The sequence below is a fragment of the Micromys minutus genome, assembly GCF_963924665.1.
Source record: "Micromys minutus genome assembly, chromosome: 31".
Lineage (NCBI taxonomy): Eukaryota > Metazoa > Chordata > Mammalia > Rodentia > Muridae > Micromys > Micromys minutus.
The window spans coordinates 20,386,052-20,406,182 of record NC_137966.1 but is presented as its reverse complement, the minus strand read 5'-3'; the positions used below and the strand labels follow the sequence as shown (position 1 = coordinate 20,406,182).

Genomic DNA, 20,131 nt, shown 5'->3' with positions numbered 1-20,131 from the left:
GAGAAACCCTAAAGGGACCATATATCCTTTGCATAGCTTTGTGTTTTAATTTGCAAAACTGCCAAGAGGTTTTAATATATCTGTGTATGGGAAGTGCTTAGAAAAGCCATAGCCCAAGGAAAATACTAAATACACATTACCCTCCAAACCTACTCTCTTTTGTTCTGCTGTGGCTGACTCTTGATGTTCTGATGCTATTAAAGGGATGCAGATTCCTTTAACTTTACAGATGTAAGTCAGTTTAACCCTGCTCTTCAAAATCAGAAGGCACATACTCTGGGTAAGCATCCCAAATAAAGGAGATTGTTGACATCATCCTGATGAGTTGAGGCAAAGATAGAGTGCTATTAGATCATGCCCACATTTGTTCCAAATACCACAAGGGAACACTTCCTGCTTCCTGCACCTGTGTTTGGGTGTTCTCCTGAACACAGGCACATACCACAAATATTCACAGGTCTAAAGAATCTGCAATTGCCTTGGATCAGCTGACATAGACTTGTGACTGTCTCTGCAAGTGTGTTGAGGCCATCTCCTCACTGATATTTTTGGGAAATTTTGTAAATCTGTAGCTTTGGAAAAGAGATACCCCATCTTGCTCCTGCATGAAATGTCTATGCCCCTAAGCCCAGACATTAACACCTCCAATAGACATGCCAAGAATATACAGGCAAGCTTTCTTCCAAGTTAAGACAATGAGCTCAGAGCTCATCAGGGTCAGCTGATAACATGCCTGCCTCCTACCCTGACACAAGGGTTAAATATTAACTTGCTCATTATTATTTAATGAACATTTCTATAGTGCTGAATAGGCAACCAAGGCTTCATATTGCTCTTCTATATATTCTAATGAACTCCTATGCACTTGACACTACCACAATCCCTATTTGAGAGAATTTGAGGAAATTGAAGCACAGAGAGACCCAATGACTTGTCTAGAGTCACACATCTGGAAAAAAAAAAATAAAAAGGTTGTCTGGTTCCCCTTCCATGTTCCTGATTCTCCTGTGTGTTATCCTTGGAGGTAGGGTGCACAGTATGATTGTTGAGAAGCCTTAGAGCCAATTCTGCCCTCTGCTGTAAGAGGAAACAAAGCTGTTGTATGATAGTACAATCCCTAGATTCAATCTATACCTGTACAGGAAGTAGAATCGCAAGCACGGTAGAGTTGAAATACAAATTTTGTCTGCTGTATAGTCTCTCCCAAGCTTTATCCCACACTTTATTTTTAGTTTGGTTAGTGTGTTCTCTTCCTTTCCCAGGATGCTCTGGGAGTGATGGCTACTCTTAGAAAAAGGACAGGAGTTGGGCAACCAGATGAAATGAACTGAGATTTAACCCTGCCAGTAAGGGAGTTTCTCAATCAACTGTTCACCATTGTTAAATGCTTCAAAAGAGGCATGCCATAGGAAGGTTCTTCTCTCATACCCATGAGATGTAAGACTTTCAAGACAGTATTGATGATATGGCCTTAGGTACAGTAACAGGCTAACCCTTGCTATCAAAGCAAGGACTCTTAGCTGTGGACCCTTCTAGCTCCCTCTCCTGATTAGCACACTGACTTATCTGATTGGTATTATTTCCCTACTAAGGGGTAGTAGATACTTAGGCAGGGAGGAGGGAAGGAGGGAGGCATATGCATAAAGAAAATTAGAGAGGAATGGACTTGCCAAGCCCAATCGATTCATTGAGAAAGACATAAGTTATTTTTTCTCCCTCCTAATTTCTACATAAGCTTTATCTTGGAAACTCACAGCTTACACATTGCTGAAGTGATCTACTCAAGCCTTTGCTGTAAGAAAGGAAAAGCAGCTAGCTACATGATGAAAATGTGTAGTTAACGGGTACATGGGTGGGCACTGCAATAAAATGGGTATGAGCCACCACCCATCTATCCAATGCACATAGTTCCAATGCTTTCCTGGGGCAAATCCACATGAAATGTCAGTATGACGGTTACTTCACAAAGTTACTAGTGACTCTCCTTCAGTTACTGAAGAGTTTAAAATGCTCCTGGGTTTGTTCAAAGACATCATTGAGAACGTGTTAGGGTACAATTCCTGGTTTGGACTAAGATGCAAAGCTCATGATCGAGGGACAGGCAAAGCACATTTAGGAAAGACCAAGCAACACTTTGGCGTGCAAAGCAAAGTTCCTTACCTGCATAGAAGTCGGGGCTGTAGACCGCGCCCACAACTGGATTTAATTTCCAGCCTTAAAATAAGCACAGAAGGATTACATCACATTTGACTCAGGAACTTCTAGCCCTTCAGGTAACCACAGTAAGAACAGACAGAAAGGGTGCTCTGGTTTGTGTTTGGAAATTTCAAGGCTATGGAAGCTGAGCATGCACAACAGTTACAGACTCTGGGGTCTACTAGTTTTGGTTTTCTGCTAGTGGGGGTGGGGGGATGGAATGAATAACCCCTGACCGGCTACAGGTGAACCTTGTGGGAAAAAAAAATCCAGGATTTATTTTCAACTACATCTGTAAAAATCAGAATTTCAGCTTTTGTCTTATCTCATATAACAATGTGGATAATCCATCCCATGGTGCCTGTGTTAAAGTCATAGATATTTAAGAACTGGAATGAACAAAACTCTGAGGGAACGTACACTGACGATTAGTGTTCCTGATTATGACCTCTAGCTACCAGAGAAGTCCAGTTCTCTACTGTGTGCTCTGGGAATCACAGGGGTGATGTTAGTTTATCCCCTAGAGACCTGGCCTGGAACACATTTCAATGCATCCAAGAAGCTTAAAAACCATTAGCAGTGCTAAATACAGAAGGTAACTTTCCAATCACCTCTCTATGACATTAAACGTATCCTCTAGTTTTCTAAATGTTATTGATAAGAAGATGCCTTAAATATGAACTTTGACTTTTTAAAAATGTTCAATCAAGAAGAAAGCACTCAAAACTACCATAAGGTAAAAAGCACATTACAGAACTGTTGGATTTATAATCTTTCCTTTTCTTCCCCCCCCCCCTTTTTTTTTATTTTGTGGGGGTGTGGTGGGGTGAGGGGGTTGAGGTATTTCATAACATAAAAAAGAATTTACATGTGTCAGAGCATGTGATTGGCTCTGATATTCTTAGTAAATCTCTATGGAAATTTCAGCAATAAGGTTGTTTTGAGACAGGGTCTTTTGTACCCTAGGAGTCTAATGTAGCTTGGGCTGGACTTGAACTCCTTATGTAACTTAGGATGGCTTTGAACTTTTGACTTTCCTGTGTCCTACTCTGGAATACTGAGATTATAGGTTTGGGGTACAATACCCAGTTTATGACATGATGGGTTCATGTTTAATGATTCAGTTATGCCATTTTCCTAAGTGAGCTCCACCCTGTGGGCTCATGTTTCTCAGACCAAGGACCGAATACCAAACATATTTCAATAAACTGACCTGAGAAAAGGGAATGGCTTATGTCTCAGTGCTGCTATGATTTGGACAAGACACGTTACTTGTGTATTCTCTGTTTGTCTGAACATCTAGCCCCTATCAGGTGGTACTGTTTTAAGAGGTTGGATAGCCTTTGGGAAGTTGGGCCTTGCTGGAGGCAGGGGGATGCTCGGTCTTGGACCTTGAGGTATTTCATGATGGAGACGTTGACTATCCAAAACAGGAAAACCTGATGAAGTCATCCTAAGTTAAGTTCTAAAAGACTGTGATACATTTGTTAGTATCTCTGACATTTTCTTCTAAACAAGGCTACCCACGACCAGACGGCGAGCTTGAATATCTTATTCGATATTATGCTTGCACCGGATGCTACCTTTAATTCTCCCTTTATCCTGAAGCTTGATTTTCTTCTAGTCTTCCCCTGCAGCTAGTGGCACGTCTAACAGTGGACTCACTTAAAATGTGGCCCAATAGTTGCTACTTTATCTTCGTATCTCATGCAATCCATTGAAAAGTACTTCATTAACCTTGGGAGAGTGCCTTGCTTCTTTACACCCTGTTTCTTGCCAGACATTATTCATAGCAAAACAACATATAGCAACGGCAATAACTAAAAGCTACCCCTGTGGCTGGAGAGAGAGTTCAGTGTATTACTCAGGCAGAGTAACGAAGTTCAGTTCCCAGCACGTATGTCAGGTAGATCACAAACTCCTAGGACTCTATCCTCAGAGAGCATACTCTTTTTCCCTCTGTAAGCATCTGCACATACATGCACTTAATCTACACATCTACCTTCACATGCACCCACTCATGTGCACACACATACACACAAAAATAACTATCTGCAAACAATGGAAAATAAAAGACCCCATTTATTCTTCATTCCTCCCTATCCATTCTATTCACAAATGGCCAAGAGGTATGTAAGAAAGAAACACTGCTCCGCCCTGATAGTCCAAACTCCGTATCTTCCTTCTGGACTCAGGATAAGCACAAACTCTTTGCCTTGGACTAGAAGACCACATAGTCTAAGCAAGGTCCATTCACTTTTCACCACTGCCCCCATCTTTCCAAGACACAGGGTGTTGATCTTTTTCAACTGAAAACCACCAAGGCTAACTGAACATCCAGAGATTTACTGGCCTTGTTTGGAGAACTCCTCCCAACACTATCCCAAGTGTCCGGGTATTATCTGGGTCTTCCAATCCCTTCCAAATCACGATACTTCAAGGTCCTTCTCCTGTCTTATGGGTGCTCACTGATTCATTTTCCAGTTATATTTTCCGCATAGCTGCCAACAGTATCTAAATCTGTTTCTCTTTCCTTTCCTTTTCTTCCCTTCCCTTTATTTCTTTCTCTTCTTATTTGTTTTTCTCTCTCATTCTCCCACATGGGAACTGAAAGTAAATCAAGGTAACACTGCCAAGCACAGTCCCAGGCACTTAATGCAGTTGACAAATACTCAACATTCCATACACATGGACTTAGTCTTAACCTAAGGAAATCAAAAGGTACAAAGAGCATTTCCTATGGTCTTTTAAATGGTCTCATTTCCCTCTGGCTAGGATTTGGTCTCCTTCTGCCTTCTAGAAGCCAAAGGTTCTACATGCAATTAAGGACCTGTTAAGGACTGCCATCTTCTAGTCAAGGCAATGAGAACTGCCCTTGAGCAGTTCACCTGAGAGCAGAATTGCTCAGACTCATAGAACTTAAAGAAAACATATGTAAATGTATGCAAATCACAAGCAAATGGACTTATCCTTTCTGTGGCTCCTTCTTGTACCTGGAAGAGACCCCTGGGATAACCTTGCTGGAAGTACAAGCCTGCACTGTCAGGAAGATGGACAAAATGATCCCAATTTTAATTTCTCAGACAGTTTATGTATGTCCCCGGGCTTTGCAAACTCTGGGATTTTCATCAGGGACATTAAGCCAAACAATGAGGCTTACAAAATAGAGAAAAGCAGATAAAGCCTACCACTCCCAGCCTCCCAGGGCCCCATCCAACAAGGCAATGGAGCAAAACCCTGGCAGGCTCCTAGAGTTTTACCCCTCTGAGCTCATCCTTCAGGGAGCTGCATCGAATCAGACTCCCCGCCTTCCTGAAATGTAGCTTGTCCAGGCTTACGTGCTAGCTTGCTTCAGAAAAATGCTGGACAAGATCCCCGGGGTACAAGCCTTGCTCTAGTGAATGTAATAAAACTTAAGAAAATGACCGGCATATATTCTAAACAGAGACCTCATTGATCAAACGGAGCAGGAGGCAGCATCCAAAATGACAAAGCAGTTACTCATTCATACATTGGGGTCCATGTGTTGTGTTCTTCTATACTTTGAGTCACCTTGTGTTTTATGTTGTTGTTCTTGTTAACAGCATGCCTGCGCTAATAGCCAGCATATAGATTTCACCTAAAGTGTAGGATTTCAGTTTCTCATGAAAGATTGGGAAAAAATGGCAACTTTAAGGTAGGAATTCCATGAGGTAGCTTTATTACAGATGACCAGAGGTAGCTGCTCAGACAATAACAGGCAGCCAAAACTCCCAACTGTGTCCCTCTGTCCTCAAACTGCACTGTTTTGTATACTCAGAGAGAAATCTCTTGTTTAACCTGGTGAACACATAGAAGATAAATGCTTTTCACTGATTCTCAGCTAGGCCTGTCATTTTAGTTGTTTAGGAGTATGAGGCCAGGAAAAAAAATCTCAAGTTCAACACCTTGATTAGAGTCAACAGTGAATTCAAGGCCAGGGTGGGCAACTAAGAAAGACCCTGTTTCCAAAGGAAAATTACTCATGAATCTCAGGAGGGTGCTCAGTAATAGAGACAGGTTATAAACAAAAGGAAGCTCGAAGATACGGGCTTTGAAATGCTGCTTTGTGGGCATGACATGGCAATTCTACTCATGGACCATCACAACAAGCCTCTAAATATTTAACCACAATCAGGAAGGATCACATAAAAGCTTATGGCAGACTGGGAAAGTCATGGTCTTGACTGTTGAGGCCACTGTGAAGTTACTCAGGCTCCAGTAGGAAGCTCTTCCCTGAGAACCAAACAAGTGGGCTTTGTGTGTGACCTCAAATCAAACCAAACCAACAACAAAAAGGCACAAGGCATGGGACAGAAGGTGAGACACTTGGGGGTGGGTTGGAGTCGGGCAAGGCTAAGAGGAAATTAGGATGGGCATGACCAGACTGTATCAAAAACGTGATGAGATTATTAAAGAATAAACAAATTTTAAAAAGAAGCAAACAAATAAATAATCCAAACAAGGCAAAAAACAGACTGAATTTGTCCTCTTTTAATAAATAATCAATTATCCAAAGAAGGCAAAAAACAGACTGAATTTGTCCACTTTTTTAATCTTTTGGTTCCTTTGCATGGTGGCTCATTTAACATCTGAATCTTTGCACATGGCTGGAAAGAATGAATGGAATCTCCATTTGAGACTGTGGCTTCTCTGTAATTGTAGACTATTGCTCCACAAACAGTCAAACCAAGGTCACTTTTTCTACCCGCAATAGTGGAATGTTACTTCCTCGAAAGATCCCAGTTACCTAAATGTTGGTTCCAAAAAATGTCCACCTCTCACTAAACAGAACCATGTAGGGAGACATTGACTAGCTTAGATGTGTGGCAGCAGTCACTGGAGTTTACACCATAAGCAAAGACTTTATCTCCATGATTGTGAACTTCTTCCCAATTCCAGCTTTGTAAAAATTTCTAAGGAAACAAAAATCCTACACTTAACAGCCATGCTTTGCCACCTTTTAGAAAACCCCTCCAAATCCAGTTCTCAACTTGTTACCCTATGTACAGAGTCCACTTCTTTCCCGCCCCCCTCTATTTGTCCACAGACATGGTTTTAAAAGAAATGGGAGTGGGGAAGGCAGAGACACCAACTCCATGTTTTAAGAAGCTTTCTGACAGCTTTAGAAAATTTCTACTTCTTCTATTGTCTTTTATTGTATATGTATATTAGAGCATCTTTGGGGTATCAGATCCTCCACACTGATCTCAGCCACAGTCTTCTGCAGCAGATTCCCTCCTCCTCACACTCTTCCATGCTACCTTCTCATTGCATCAGGACCAGTTTGAGGCAACATGGAGATCCTGAAACTGTCGGAACCATAGCTGGGTGCATAACTGAAGGAACCCAGAAACTTGACATTGGCAACTAATCTTTTATTGCAAAACTTGAAGGATGGCTTTGACAACTGATAACTTTGGAAAAGGTATTATTTCTATGGTTTATAAGTCATACAACAAAGGAGAAAAATCTCAAAACGATTACTTTCTTATCCCAGTATGACTTCATAGATATTGGCATTTTATTCTCTGTGACAGTTTGAATACAAAGTGCTCCCAAAAGGCTTATGTAACAAGGAACTACTCATCAGATGATGAGGCTGGGAAGTGATTAGATCAGATATAGTTAAGGTATTAACCTCCTGACAGACTCATTACATGATGGCATTTGAGGGAGAGGTTAAAAATGCAGGCTCTGTAAAAGTTGACTGCAGAGAACAAGCTTGTGAAGGTTACTCATGGTCCTTGGGTCCAGTCTACAACTCAGCTTCCTGTTTGCCAAAAGGGAAATGGTCTCAGCTGCACATCTAACCACCACTCTCACACAGTACAGAGCCCAGAGAACCATGGGCTTTGAGTGGGATTTGAGTTGTGCTTGAAATTTTTATATGAGTCAGTTTTCATTCCTTGGATATGAAATTAATCAATAACTCTTCCTTTAAAACAAATACCTATATATATTACATGTTTTTACGGAATCACATTTGATTCATTGCTTTATATTTGTAAGTATGTATGTATTACAGCGTACATGTAAATAGGTATGTGTGCTTGCATGTATGTGGACATGTGTGTGTGTGTATGTGTGTGTGTGTGTGTGTGTGTGTGTGTGTGTGTGTACTGAGGTAGGGGAAACAGGACAGCAGAATAAATTATTCTTTGTTCTTTCCATGTTACAATAAGGATATATGTCTGTTTAACAGCATTGCTTTTGAAGGTAAGAACACTGACATTGTCAAATTGGTTGCCAGTAGCAGAAAAGATAACAGAGAAAAAAAAAAAAACTATAAAATGCTACTGTGTTTGTAATAATACAAAAACTGAAACCAAAGTAATGAAACGTCGTCACTGAACACTGAATATCTGAATCAACCCTTGGAATGCTCTACAGCCAGAAGGACTTAGCTCTCTCTGTCTGTATCAGCATCTAGAGAAGTCCAAATTGACTCATAACTGCTGATTAAAGGCTATGTGTGCCATAATGGTATTTATGTTAAGAATATGTAGATCCCACTGTGAACACTGCACACGGAGCTGTGTGTCCATGTATGTCTATGCCTGAAAATGTAAAATGAGTTATAGGCAATAGTCTGAAAGAGTGGCTTCTCCTAAAAGGAGGAAAAAGCCAGGATCGCATAAGTACTTGCCAAAACGTTTTGCACTTTGTTTCCTCCCTGATTATTTTCTGCCTTAAAATAAATCTGTGTTTCACGTATAATTAAAACTTTAAAAATAGGAATCTCATACATTTTTCTGTTGTGTGTAATAAAACTCCATTACTTTTAAAACCTATACACCAACGATAATCATATTTTGATCTTGATAGTCAACACAGCATTACCATTTTAGTAGAATTACTGACATCAGCTGAAATCAAAGTATACATGGTTCATTATTCATTATTCAGGATTTTTTTTCTCACTATAATCCCACAGTTAACTTTATATGGCTCATTTTAACAGCCCTCAGGGATACCTGCATCAGACTCTTGTAGCCACTTTTCCATGGGGCTCAGCCATTAGCTTCATCAGGATACTTTAATATCCAAGAAGTCTGAAAGCCAGTACCAAATTCTACAACTACACTTCCAGGAGTAGCAAGTTATGAAGAATACTTGGATCAAAAAATAACTAATGAAAATTTTTATTCTTTCCTTGGTTCGCTAGCATCACAAGAAGTCAAATGATGCAAGTCATGGTGGGTGTCAGTCCTGGGGGGTAGGGATTGCTTTAAAGAGATGGGATGGGCTGAGTTTGAAAACTTTTTGCTTTTCTGGGAAATCATCTCCGAGGTAGTTCACTGTAGCCGGTCAGCAATGAAACTAGGGAAGGCCAAAGTGGCACGTGGCAGCACACACCAAGTCAAAGCAGCTGTGGTTACCAACCCAAGAGCCGTACAGTCTTTAAAGAGAATTCCAGCATAGATTGGTGGCCATCTTCTCAGGCCCTACCCCTGGCAGAGCTGTTGGCAATCTGTGGCTAGTGAGGTCAGGGTCACTTTTCTTTGAGAATTGGACCACTGACGGGTTCTTCCAGACCAAAGTGGATTATCCCAGTCAATACTAACTGGAATCAGTGGGGTTAAAACAAACAAACCAATAAAGACATGAACTTAGTGGGAGATGTGATGGTGGCTCATTGGGAGAACCAGAAGGGAGATGTAAGGATACACATGAGGGAGAAAATGGGTACATGTATAAAACTTTCAAAGGAAAGAGAAAAGGAACAGATTCCCTCATTACAGAACATTGTGGCCCCACAGGCAGAGACGTTGTCCTGTGAATGCCAGGTATGTACTCACCATTGGTGTAGGGGTTGACCGTCTTTTTGTTAGTCATCACGCGTGCTGTTGCGTTATTAACCTATATACATAGAAAACTCAAGTGAGTTTGGATGCCAAGGCCAGCCCATGATCCAATTAATTGCATGCATTCTGACAGTCATTACTTATTAAAACCAAACAACAACACCAAAAAAAAAAAAAAAAAAACCCAAAAACTTAAAACAAAAACTACAATGCATTTTAATTTACAAATGGCAGTAGATGCATAATCCCCCAAATCATACACTTTTATAATTACATTTACTTCATAAGCAGTTTAACTTACGAATCATTTCAATAAAGCAATGCCATCTCATTTAAGAGTTTAATAAAGAGACAGTAAAAGCAATATAAAAGATACTGCATAATTGAAGATTTAAAAGCATGCGTGTGCTCCATGGTAACACAGAAACAAGAAAGGGGTTTTTAAACAAAATTAAAAAAAAAATCGAGTTAATATGGAAGGGGCATGCAGTGGAGAAGAGGGAGGAGACAGCGTACAGGGGACATAAATGTCAAGGGAAGGGACAGACACGTTTAAGCTGTGTGCAACACTTCGGGAGGGGGAACGATTGGGAAGCAACATCTAGCATTCAACACTTGGAACAAGAGCCTTTTACATTGCAAGAATTAAACGAATCATTCAAGCTTCAGAGTCACAGCTAACAAAAGGGTAAAGGAGAGGGTGCATTGTGTAACACGATATGGAGTTAAGGTTCTGAGTAAGATGCGCACTGCTCGTAACTCAGTCCAGTCAGAGCCTCCCAGGCTAGCTTAGAACGTACACTCAATTACAGGCGTACCAAAGACCCAAAAAAATGGAGCATCAAGAAAACTTAATACAACAAGTCAAAAAAGGTCACGTGGTAGAGAGCTATGTATAGAGATATATCAGCACTAAATACGTGAAGCGGCAGATGGACTCGTCACTTACCATTCGCCACCATCGCCAGCATGGGTTTGTATACAGTTACCATGGTTACTGAGAGTTTGGTGAGGGGCCTAAGCGTTACCGTCGAGGGGGGAAATAAAAAAGGCAAAATATGCGACATCTTACTCCAAAGACTAAAGCATTTTTAACTGGTAAATTTTTCTTTTGTTTCTTTTTAAGTTTTAACAGATATGACCCTTTGATTGTGTTGAAGAGGAACCCAGTGGTATAAGGGGCAGGCGCTGGATGTCAGAAGGTGGGCTCTGCATTGCCAATCAACAGGGGCCGTGTGCTGAGATGGGAAATTCTGATTGCCTATTCGATGTCTAATCGGAGGAAGAACACAGGAATTCAAGCTGGCTTTCGTTTTCAAGTGGAACATTTAATGACAAGTGTCTCTACTTTCTTTTCTGTTTTAGTATTTTGAATGTTGTTGTCTTTGAAATTTGGTTTAATTTGCAAACCACTGTGGATCCCTCTTCAACCCTAAAGTGGACTGAAAACAAAACGAAACAAAACGAAGCTTGCTATATTTGGTCTGGTTTGAATACTGTGTCCTCATTGGATCCTACGGCACCCATTGTTCATACACCATTGTAAAGAAACTAAAGCAAACAAACAGAACCTTTCATATTAACCTTCCTCTCTCGTCTCATTTTTGCTATCTACCCTCAAGCAGTCCTATACAGAATAACGGAAAGTAAAATGTAACGGAAAAGTAAGGCCAGTTTTCCTTTTTATATATAAATATATATATAAATATATAAATATATATAAACGATGGGAAGGGAACAGGGTCACACACAAGACACCAATGATGCACCTGGAAGGACAAATGAGCGTGAAGCAGACATTTATAAAAAAAAGAGGAAAAGGAAAATATTTTGGACATGCACCTCGATTTTACGGCCCTCTACCACGGTACCGTGCAATTTCTCCCTCGCCCTGTCCGCATCCGCACTATTTTCGAAAGTTACGAAACCAAATCCCTGCATGCAGGAGGGAGAAGGAGAACAACATGCATATTATTATTTCAGTCAACGACCACTTGGTAAAGTTCTCTCGCTTTCATTGCTATGTCTTGTCATGGCTTCCGTTCTGTAACATGCAAATTAGAAAAACCATAAGAACACTACAAAGTGCAGTCATTAAGCACCAAATGTGAACGAGATTTTTTTTTCCTGTCACCCGTTAGCTGGAACCCCTAAAGAATTCAAAGATGGATATGAAACTGACAAACAAAAAAAAAAAAATACCTTTCTAAACATCACTACGGAAGAAAAGAAACCAACCGAAAGGAAAATGGAGTCAAAATAAACGTACAGAGTCTCCACGGAGAGTAAATGAAATAACGAGAAAAAAGAAAGGGAACCAGGTCCTTGACATGCAAATTAAAAAAGGAAACGGAATAAAACGTGTGCACAGAATTCAACAGTGAATGCTCCAGTCCTGTCACATGGCCTACGGAGTCATGCTGCGTGGATTTAAGAAGAGTTCTTCTTCATGCAATTTTAGGGTTATTCAAGTCTGTCAACTGTACAGCCTTTGCTTCTCAAAAATAAAAGGAACAAGCCTAAAAAAAGGAAAGACCTTTTTTTTTTTTTTTAAATAATAAATCTTGATCTTGTGGCTCTAATAAACAAAAACAGAAATCACATGAAATGAATACAAATAGACTTTAGTTGGTTAACAATGTAGATAAGCAAGTTCCATTCTACATTTGTACTTTGCCCTCCCCTCCCCCTCCCCGAGATAATAAAAGGCATTAGAATTTGGCCTTTTGCATTAGTTTATTAACAAGAAAACAGTGCTCTATGGTACTGGGATGACAGTCATTTACCATATCCACATGTAGCAAAGTAAAGACATTTCCCAGATGGGGAGAATCTGTGCAGTATATTGAGACTTTCTTCAATAAATAACAAGTACACCCTTTGCTTCACCATGGGTATAGTTTTGCTTTTAACATTTCAGCATGTACCACAAACCCTACTAATCTACCTTAGCAAAAACCACATCAATTCCTTACTGACAGGGTTCTCATGATGAGTATAGAAACCTGACATACTACTACTCCTTCTAAAATCCTTAAGCCAATTTGCATGTTTTGTTTAGAAATATATACACCAACCTTTGGAATAATGTGGGTTCACTGGGTAAGTTGGGAAGCAGTTTTTTCACTGCTTGGGGACTATCAATTTGCACAGACTAAGACTTGCCTCATCCTCATGGATGGCATTCAATTTTGCAAACAAAATGTGCAATAATACTACATGCTGAGTGCAACAAACACCCTATACTTGGCACCAATGATGACCTCATAACTAAGCGATATTGGAGAAGAGTTTGTGGATGCACTAGCTAGGAGACACTATAAAGCCGGATTTGTATGTGGGGGGTTTGAGCTTTGTGTGTTCTGGTGCTGGGAGATGGGCAATTATCAATAGAAGACACAGTAAAAGGTCAGATGCAGTTACTTTGACTGAATGACTTCACATTGCTTTCCCTGGAGTGGGGATTCATAAGCAAGACATACCTGAATGATCCAATTAATATACAGTGAGAGGTTCCATAAAAGCTTTGTACATGTTGCCTCTCTAATCTGGGTGCTTAAAAATACTTGCTAATAGTGTTTTAGTTTTTGTGAGAAAGGAATGACTTGTTTTTGATGGCAAAGGACAGAATTTGAGGGGATGAGATGCTTTGTTTGACAGAAGCATTTCGATTCCTGAGCCTCATTTTGTATTTGCTGAATCAGAATCTCTGAGCAGAGACAGGTATCCTTCTGCCTCACAATATCCATGGCTGGATTTTTCTGATCTTTCTATTACACACCCACAGAAAGAAAGTTGTATGTGTTGGAATAAGTAAAATGCTATATCCCGGCTTTGGAAAACACCATCAGTGGAGAAGGGTAGGTTTATGACTCTAATTTGATGCATAGATGTAGCAGGGGTCAGAGTGAAAATCATGTGCCCAAGATGTCTCAGACATGACCTTTTACTCCTTTAGGCCTAAGTCTACAAGCATCCAAGCCAGACTCTTAGGAATTGGAAAGAGAAATGAGGGATCTGTAGTCTCTCTTCAGGCAAGAAAAAATAATCTATAATTCCCACTTCAAAGATAGTGGAAAGAGTGTTGTTTCTACTGGGACCAGAATATTTTTGAATGACACATTGAGTCTTGTGAAGGATGGGATCAAGGCTGAGCTTGTTTGTACTAGAGATCATTCTCCAAACATCCATCAGCTTGGAAAATTCTACCAGGGTCAGAAATGATCGAACAGTGCCATCAGAACTAGAGATATGGCCTCCTGTCCCCCTCAGTTGTCAGGTGTTCTGTCGACAAAGCCCTGGTCCCTGAGGTCTGTGAACGTGGGAGCTAAGCTATGTGGTAGTTTCTGTTGGCATTCCCTGTGGTTAAGATCACATTTCAAGGAAACGGCACATTGCCATTCTTAAAAAGATGATGACGTTCGCCTTTGTCTTGGGAGGAGTAAAAACCCCTTCAGATTGAAGCATTGGTGGGGGTAAAATGACATGAAGGTGTGGACTAGTGGAGCATGTAAGAAGAGCTTATGTCCACTCCCCACTGCAGAGCTGGGGCAGGGAAGTCACAAGTTCAAGGTCTGCCTCTGTCTACAAACAACAAAAATAAGGGATCTTGAGGTGTACCTCAATGGTAGAGTGATCAACTGGCAAAATTCGATTGCTAGCAAATGCATAATAAAACAAGAATTCCAAAGAAAGGAGAAAAGGAGGGGGTGTAGAAGGAGGGGAGAGGGAATGGAGGATAAAGAAAATGAAATGAGAAAAGGCAGAAAGGGGAAACAAGGAAGGAGGGAAGGAGGGAGGAAGGAAGAGGGATGGGAGTCGAGTTCAGATTGTGGTCAGATGCCCTTCTACTGACAGACAGCCCATCTCAGGTTCTACTTGGACAGGCAGTCAGAGCTGAGAGAAGAGGGATCCTGGAGGAGGACTCTGTGCTGACAGATGGGCATGAAGAACAGGCCAGCAAATCCAAACTGGAGCCCTAGAACATGGCTTTGCTGACCTCGATGCCTTTCAGTGAATCGTAAGTTCTCACTTTCCTCTATCCCCCTCCCTCTTCCTTTCTGATCCAGAGGTTTTTCCAGTGGTGGGTTTCTTTTGGGGCCCTGACATTGGATGCTCCCTTTTATATTCTGGAATGAGGAATTCACACATTCTAGTCAAAATGAAAAGTCATGCCCTCCAGTCGCCAATGTAGACAGCAGGTGGAGAACAGGGGAGATGTTGAGAGGGTAATAGAACCCATTGCCCTGATGAGCAAGAGCCTCACATTCATCTTTCCAATGGTTTTTGCATATATAGCCTCTTGTCTTTGTGAGACGCCATCTCCTTCCCTTCCTTTCCGTTTCTTCCTTCCTCCTTCATTTACACTCAGCTTGGTTCCTCCTCTCATGAAGCTTCTCTACATCCAACCACATGCTCAGAGTCTCCTCAGTCCCTCCTGGTCATGGGAGAACACAGCACATCTAATGGCACCTGCTCACGACTTCTCTTGCCTAATGCTCAAAAGCAAAACAAAACCAAACAAAAAACCAAACAGCTAGAAGCATGTCTCTCTTCCTCAAGAACGATTGAACTAAAGAGGAGCAGGTCCACAGATGTGGATACACTAGGCAATGGCCAAATTGCACGTTTCTTAGTTATAATAGAGAATAGCTAATTCTGAATTATTCTAGGAAACTAAGCATTTCAGAAGCAAAAAAAAATTTTGTAAATCTCTTAAAAGAATGAAGGAATTGTGCTATTCATTATGCCTGCATGTGGTCCAGTTCTGATGAGTAATTCTGCCTGTCACCTTTTGAAGATGTTCCTTTTCTATGGTTTCCACATACATGTCAACACTTCAGGCTGTGTGTTTCTCAGACACCACAGATACTGCCTGTGGATGTTCACCCACACACATGCAGAGCTATCCTCTCTCAGCTTTGAGTCATCTGCCTCAGGTAGTGTTCTATAAAGAATAAAGGACCAGGAGGAGTGTTTCGGCTCTTTAGGGTCCACTGGTTCCCTTGCCAACAGAGGCAGCATCCGATGGAGATGAGTTCCTAACAATGGTTCCTTTTCTTAAGGGTTAAGATAGAAATGCTCCTCTAAGTAAGGCCCTTTCTTATAAAAGATGCCAAAAGTAACAACTATCCATGTGCAAGTTGTTGTCCGAGGTAGCATTCCCAGATGGACAGCTCAGGGACATTCCAAACATAGGGAATCACCTAGTGTGCACACCTGCATGGGAGAGAGTGAGGATCCCACCCAGAGAGACCAAAGGCCATTCTAGATGTTACCTAACCTAAAAGAGAAAACAAAGGAAAGAAAGCCAGAACAGTCCAACAAAGTCCAGGCTTCAGATGCTGAAAATGGAAATGCTCTTTTCCCTAAAGCCACCAGGGACGGGCTAATCAAGGAGATGCTGGGGAAAGTCCTAAAAACAGCACTCTGAAAATAGCCAACAATACTCTAGTGGTGTCTCCAAACATCTCTTAGAAAGCAACAGAATAGCTTTCTTTGACTGACAAAAATCTTACTAAACAAAACGTGATTTAAGGAGAAGTTCTAAGCAAGGCACAGACGACAAGGAAGAAAAATAGAAAAAGGAAAGAAGCCACATGGTAACGATAAAATAAAGAGCTTCAGAATCAGGAACGAGTTGGGGACACACAGTGCAAAATCACAGGTTTTGCCAGGAATCCACCAGGCCTGCGCAAATTTTAGTCCTAATTATGTCCTTCTCTTGGTACACCTCCATCTTCAGGCACAAAAATATTCAATGGTTTTCAAACAAAAACAGCTAAATTCTCCTCCTCACCGCAGCTAAGAAATCAGACTACAAAAATGGAAAATAGGTAAAGTTGACAAAGAAAGACCAGGTCCGAAAATGTGCAAAACTGCAGACTTTTAATGGATTGACTTCCCATTCATCTGGTATATGGAAAAGCAAGTCATCGAATTTCGTTTTCTCAATTTGATCAGCACTGTACTACTCGGTCTATGTGATTTTTTTACATAGGAGGAACTGCACAGAGGGCAGATGTTGTGAGGAACCATAAATCATAAGGTTTGCCTTATAGTGTGGTTATTACAACCCGTGACACACCACAGAAACCAGTCATGCTTAGGGCCTGCTACCTAGATGGCTACTTGTTCTGAGTTGCCCATCATAGTGGCATTATAAAGCCTAACCAGCATCTCTGTATCTGATAAAAAAAATGGTCTCAGCCTACATTCAGAGGCTAAGGATGGAAGGAAGATGGAGGATTAAGGTTCCTTAAGATCTGATTAACTGTAGCTGTCATAGAATCTGAGCTATCCATGGCTGTGTTTTATCTGGCTTCTATGACCACACTATCCTCATCCAACTTCACAAACAATGCTGGAACATCTTATGACATGATTTTCTAGGAGGGATGTTTGCATGAGGCTTTTGAATCTTCTCAGGGTACATAAAAGTGAAAAGAGAAAGAGTGGGGGGTCTTATGCCATCAACAGAGATAGTAAGGAAATACTTGTGGGCAAAAGCTATTCCATATTCAGGTGAGGGCTTAGCCTTTGAGGAAAACAGAGACACTGTGTTTGGCATTTTGAGTACAAGCTTAGGGGTGTTGCTAAGGTGTGGCTTGCTGGGACCAGCCTCAGGGTTTCTGATTCAGTAGGTCTGGGCTGGAGGTGGAGAAGTCTGTATCTTTCATAAGCTCCTAGATGGTGCTGATGCTGCAGATTTGGAACCACACTTCTACAGCCATGGATAGAGAGCACACTCTGAATGTGTAGGATGTGTACATTTCCTCTGTAGGTACTGAAATTTTCTTAGAGCTTTCCAGAAACACTTGTCAGCTCTAGACAAAGGTGATTTAAACACTGGTTTCCTGGTAAGAAAATAAACTTGAAGCAATAGAACAATAGAAATGAGGATCTGTAACAGACTAAGGAAACAGATTATGTTCAAAAGGTTGGTGTATATGAGACTTTTCTCCTCTGCAACCCAGGAAAAGAACTGCACTTTATTAATATAGAGTAATCACACATTTACCTGATCATGAGAGTATCAACTCACTTTTTAATATAAAGAACATAATTATCACTGAAAAACAAAAAATGTAGCAACATCATTATTTTTTTTAGGCATGGGTAATTTTCCTGTGGAAGTTTAAGATATGCAATTATCTCTCTATATATTTAAACCAGAGATGAAAAGTTACTCACTCCCTATACATTTTGAATGGAGCCCAATGCATTTCTCAACACTTAAGAAATGGGGGGTGGTCTCTAGAGACAGTCCCACTGGAGGGCCTTTCTCAGAGTGCTGATTTGGCCAGTGCAGTTACTTCCCTTGTCCCTGACAGACAAGTCACAAGGAGCTAAGATATTCGGAACAGAATCAAGTTGCTTACCTTCGAGCCTCGCTCATTAAAAATAATTTCAACATCTAATATTTTACCAAATTGCTGCAAAGAAACAGAAATATCTCATGAGCAAAGAGAGAAATCAGATACATTATACAATATACACCAATACTTACTTCTCGAGTCAGAGAGCTTTCCCATAGTTAAGAGCATGCATATTTTTCTTCTGTTACTAAGTGACATGCTTAAAATAAGAAAATGCTAGAAATTCAGGTGTATTCATTATCCTCTGATTATAACCCTTTCTACCAGGGAAGGGACACTGTCAGAGCCCAGGACAAAATACTAACAAAGAGGTTAAGTCTATGTTATTTCTGTCTCTGTCTCCGTCTTTGTCTCTGTCTTTGCCTCTGCCTCTTCCTCTGCCCACCATTCCGTGTGTGTGTGTGTGTGTGTGTGTGTGTGTGTGTGTGTGTGTGTGTGTGTGTTCTCCCAGGCACTGAGCTGCAGAGATTATAAATGGCTAGTCATTACCTATACAACATTTCCACCAGCCACTGGGATAAACACCCCAAGGGAGCTGAGATTTGGATAATAAAATACCCCACTAGAATGCGATCTTGAAGGTTTTAGCTCTGAGCTCACAGAAAATAAAATCAGAACAACCAGAGCATGTGAAGAAAGTTCACACACAAAAGGTGTGTCATAATCCAGATATCTGCAGAGCCAGGATGGGCCTAGGGTGATGCCATCATGCTGCTCAGATAGGAACCTGTACTTTTAAACAAACTTATTTTATACCCCTACCATGAGCTGGCTCTATAAAAGGCCCAGAACCAAAACTTCAATTATCAAACAACCACACAGGCAAATAAAATGCAAATGACCATTGATACTTAAACTTTAAATTTACTAGAATAAATAAACCCCACATAATATTTGGAACATAAGAGAAGATACTTGCTGGTTGTGTGTGTGTGTGTGTGTGTGTGTGTGTGTGTGTGTGTGTGTGTGTGCATGTTATTAAAAAATCTTACACTTGGCAGTCTTGGTGAGCATTGCTGATCAAGTAATTGATGTCTGGGGCTTACACAAAGGGGTTATTTGAGAGCATGAACATCTGATAATCAAGAATTCTTCCAACTTAAGGTTCTTATGTTTCCTAGATGCCATAGAAAATGCTGTAGGTGTTTCCAGCCTATAGCTTGTTCTCCACGATGCTGGTGAAAGTGGCTATTTTAAAGCAGACAATCTGGCCCAGGGAAGAGTAGGAACGTATTTTCTTTTCTCAATGCAGAATGGAAGGGCAAACACCCATTTTAATGGCTGAATAAAAAAACAAAACAAAAGCCAGAGAGATGCATTCTTGCAGACCTCGGTTCATTTGGTATCTTCCTGCCATTTGCTGCCTCCATGTGCAGTCTGGGTATTCGCTACAGACTTCCTACCTAAGAGAGGCCGTGCTGTTCTCTCTTCATGGGCGTATTAAGCATTGTTCTATTTAGCAAAGGATAGTGGGGATTGGATGAGTGTGAGGCCAGAATCAAAGGGAAGAATAATGATTCCAAGAAGCTGAGCAGTTTCTCTGACCACACTGCTCAGGTAGATGGATCGAAAGAAATCTGGGGGCAATGGCCAAAGGTTCCAGCCAGTACTCAAGAAAAAATTATTCTTTGTGTGTATGTGTGTATGTGTGTATGTGGTGTGTGTGTGTGTGTGTGTGTGTGTGTGTGTGGTGTGTATGTGTGTGTGCTTGTGTGTGTGTATGGTGTGTGT

At 40.9% G+C, this 20,131-nt stretch overlaps 1 protein-coding gene across 4 annotated transcripts in view; it reads right to left on the bottom strand.

Annotated features, from left to right (window-relative positions):
• RBFOX1 (RNA binding fox-1 homolog 1) overlaps positions 1–20,131 on the bottom strand; it is a 335,551-nt gene that overhangs the window by 103,485 nt on the left and 211,935 nt on the right. For 3 of the 4 annotated variants that reach the window (XM_080942245.1, XM_080942247.1, XM_080942248.1), the window contains exons 4-7: positions 18,404–18,457; positions 11,865–11,957; positions 10,017–10,077; positions 2,161–2,214 (exon numbers count right to left, since the gene is read on the bottom strand). In XM_080942245.1, the coding sequence (XP_080798371.1) occupies positions 2,161–2,214; positions 10,017–10,077; positions 11,865–11,957; positions 18,404–18,457 (262 nt within the window). Of the gene's footprint in view, positions 1–2,160; positions 2,215–10,016; positions 10,078–11,864; positions 11,958–12,558; positions 12,601–18,403; positions 18,458–20,131 lie in introns of all 4 variants that reach the window. The other variant, XM_080942246.1, reaches the window with a different exon arrangement.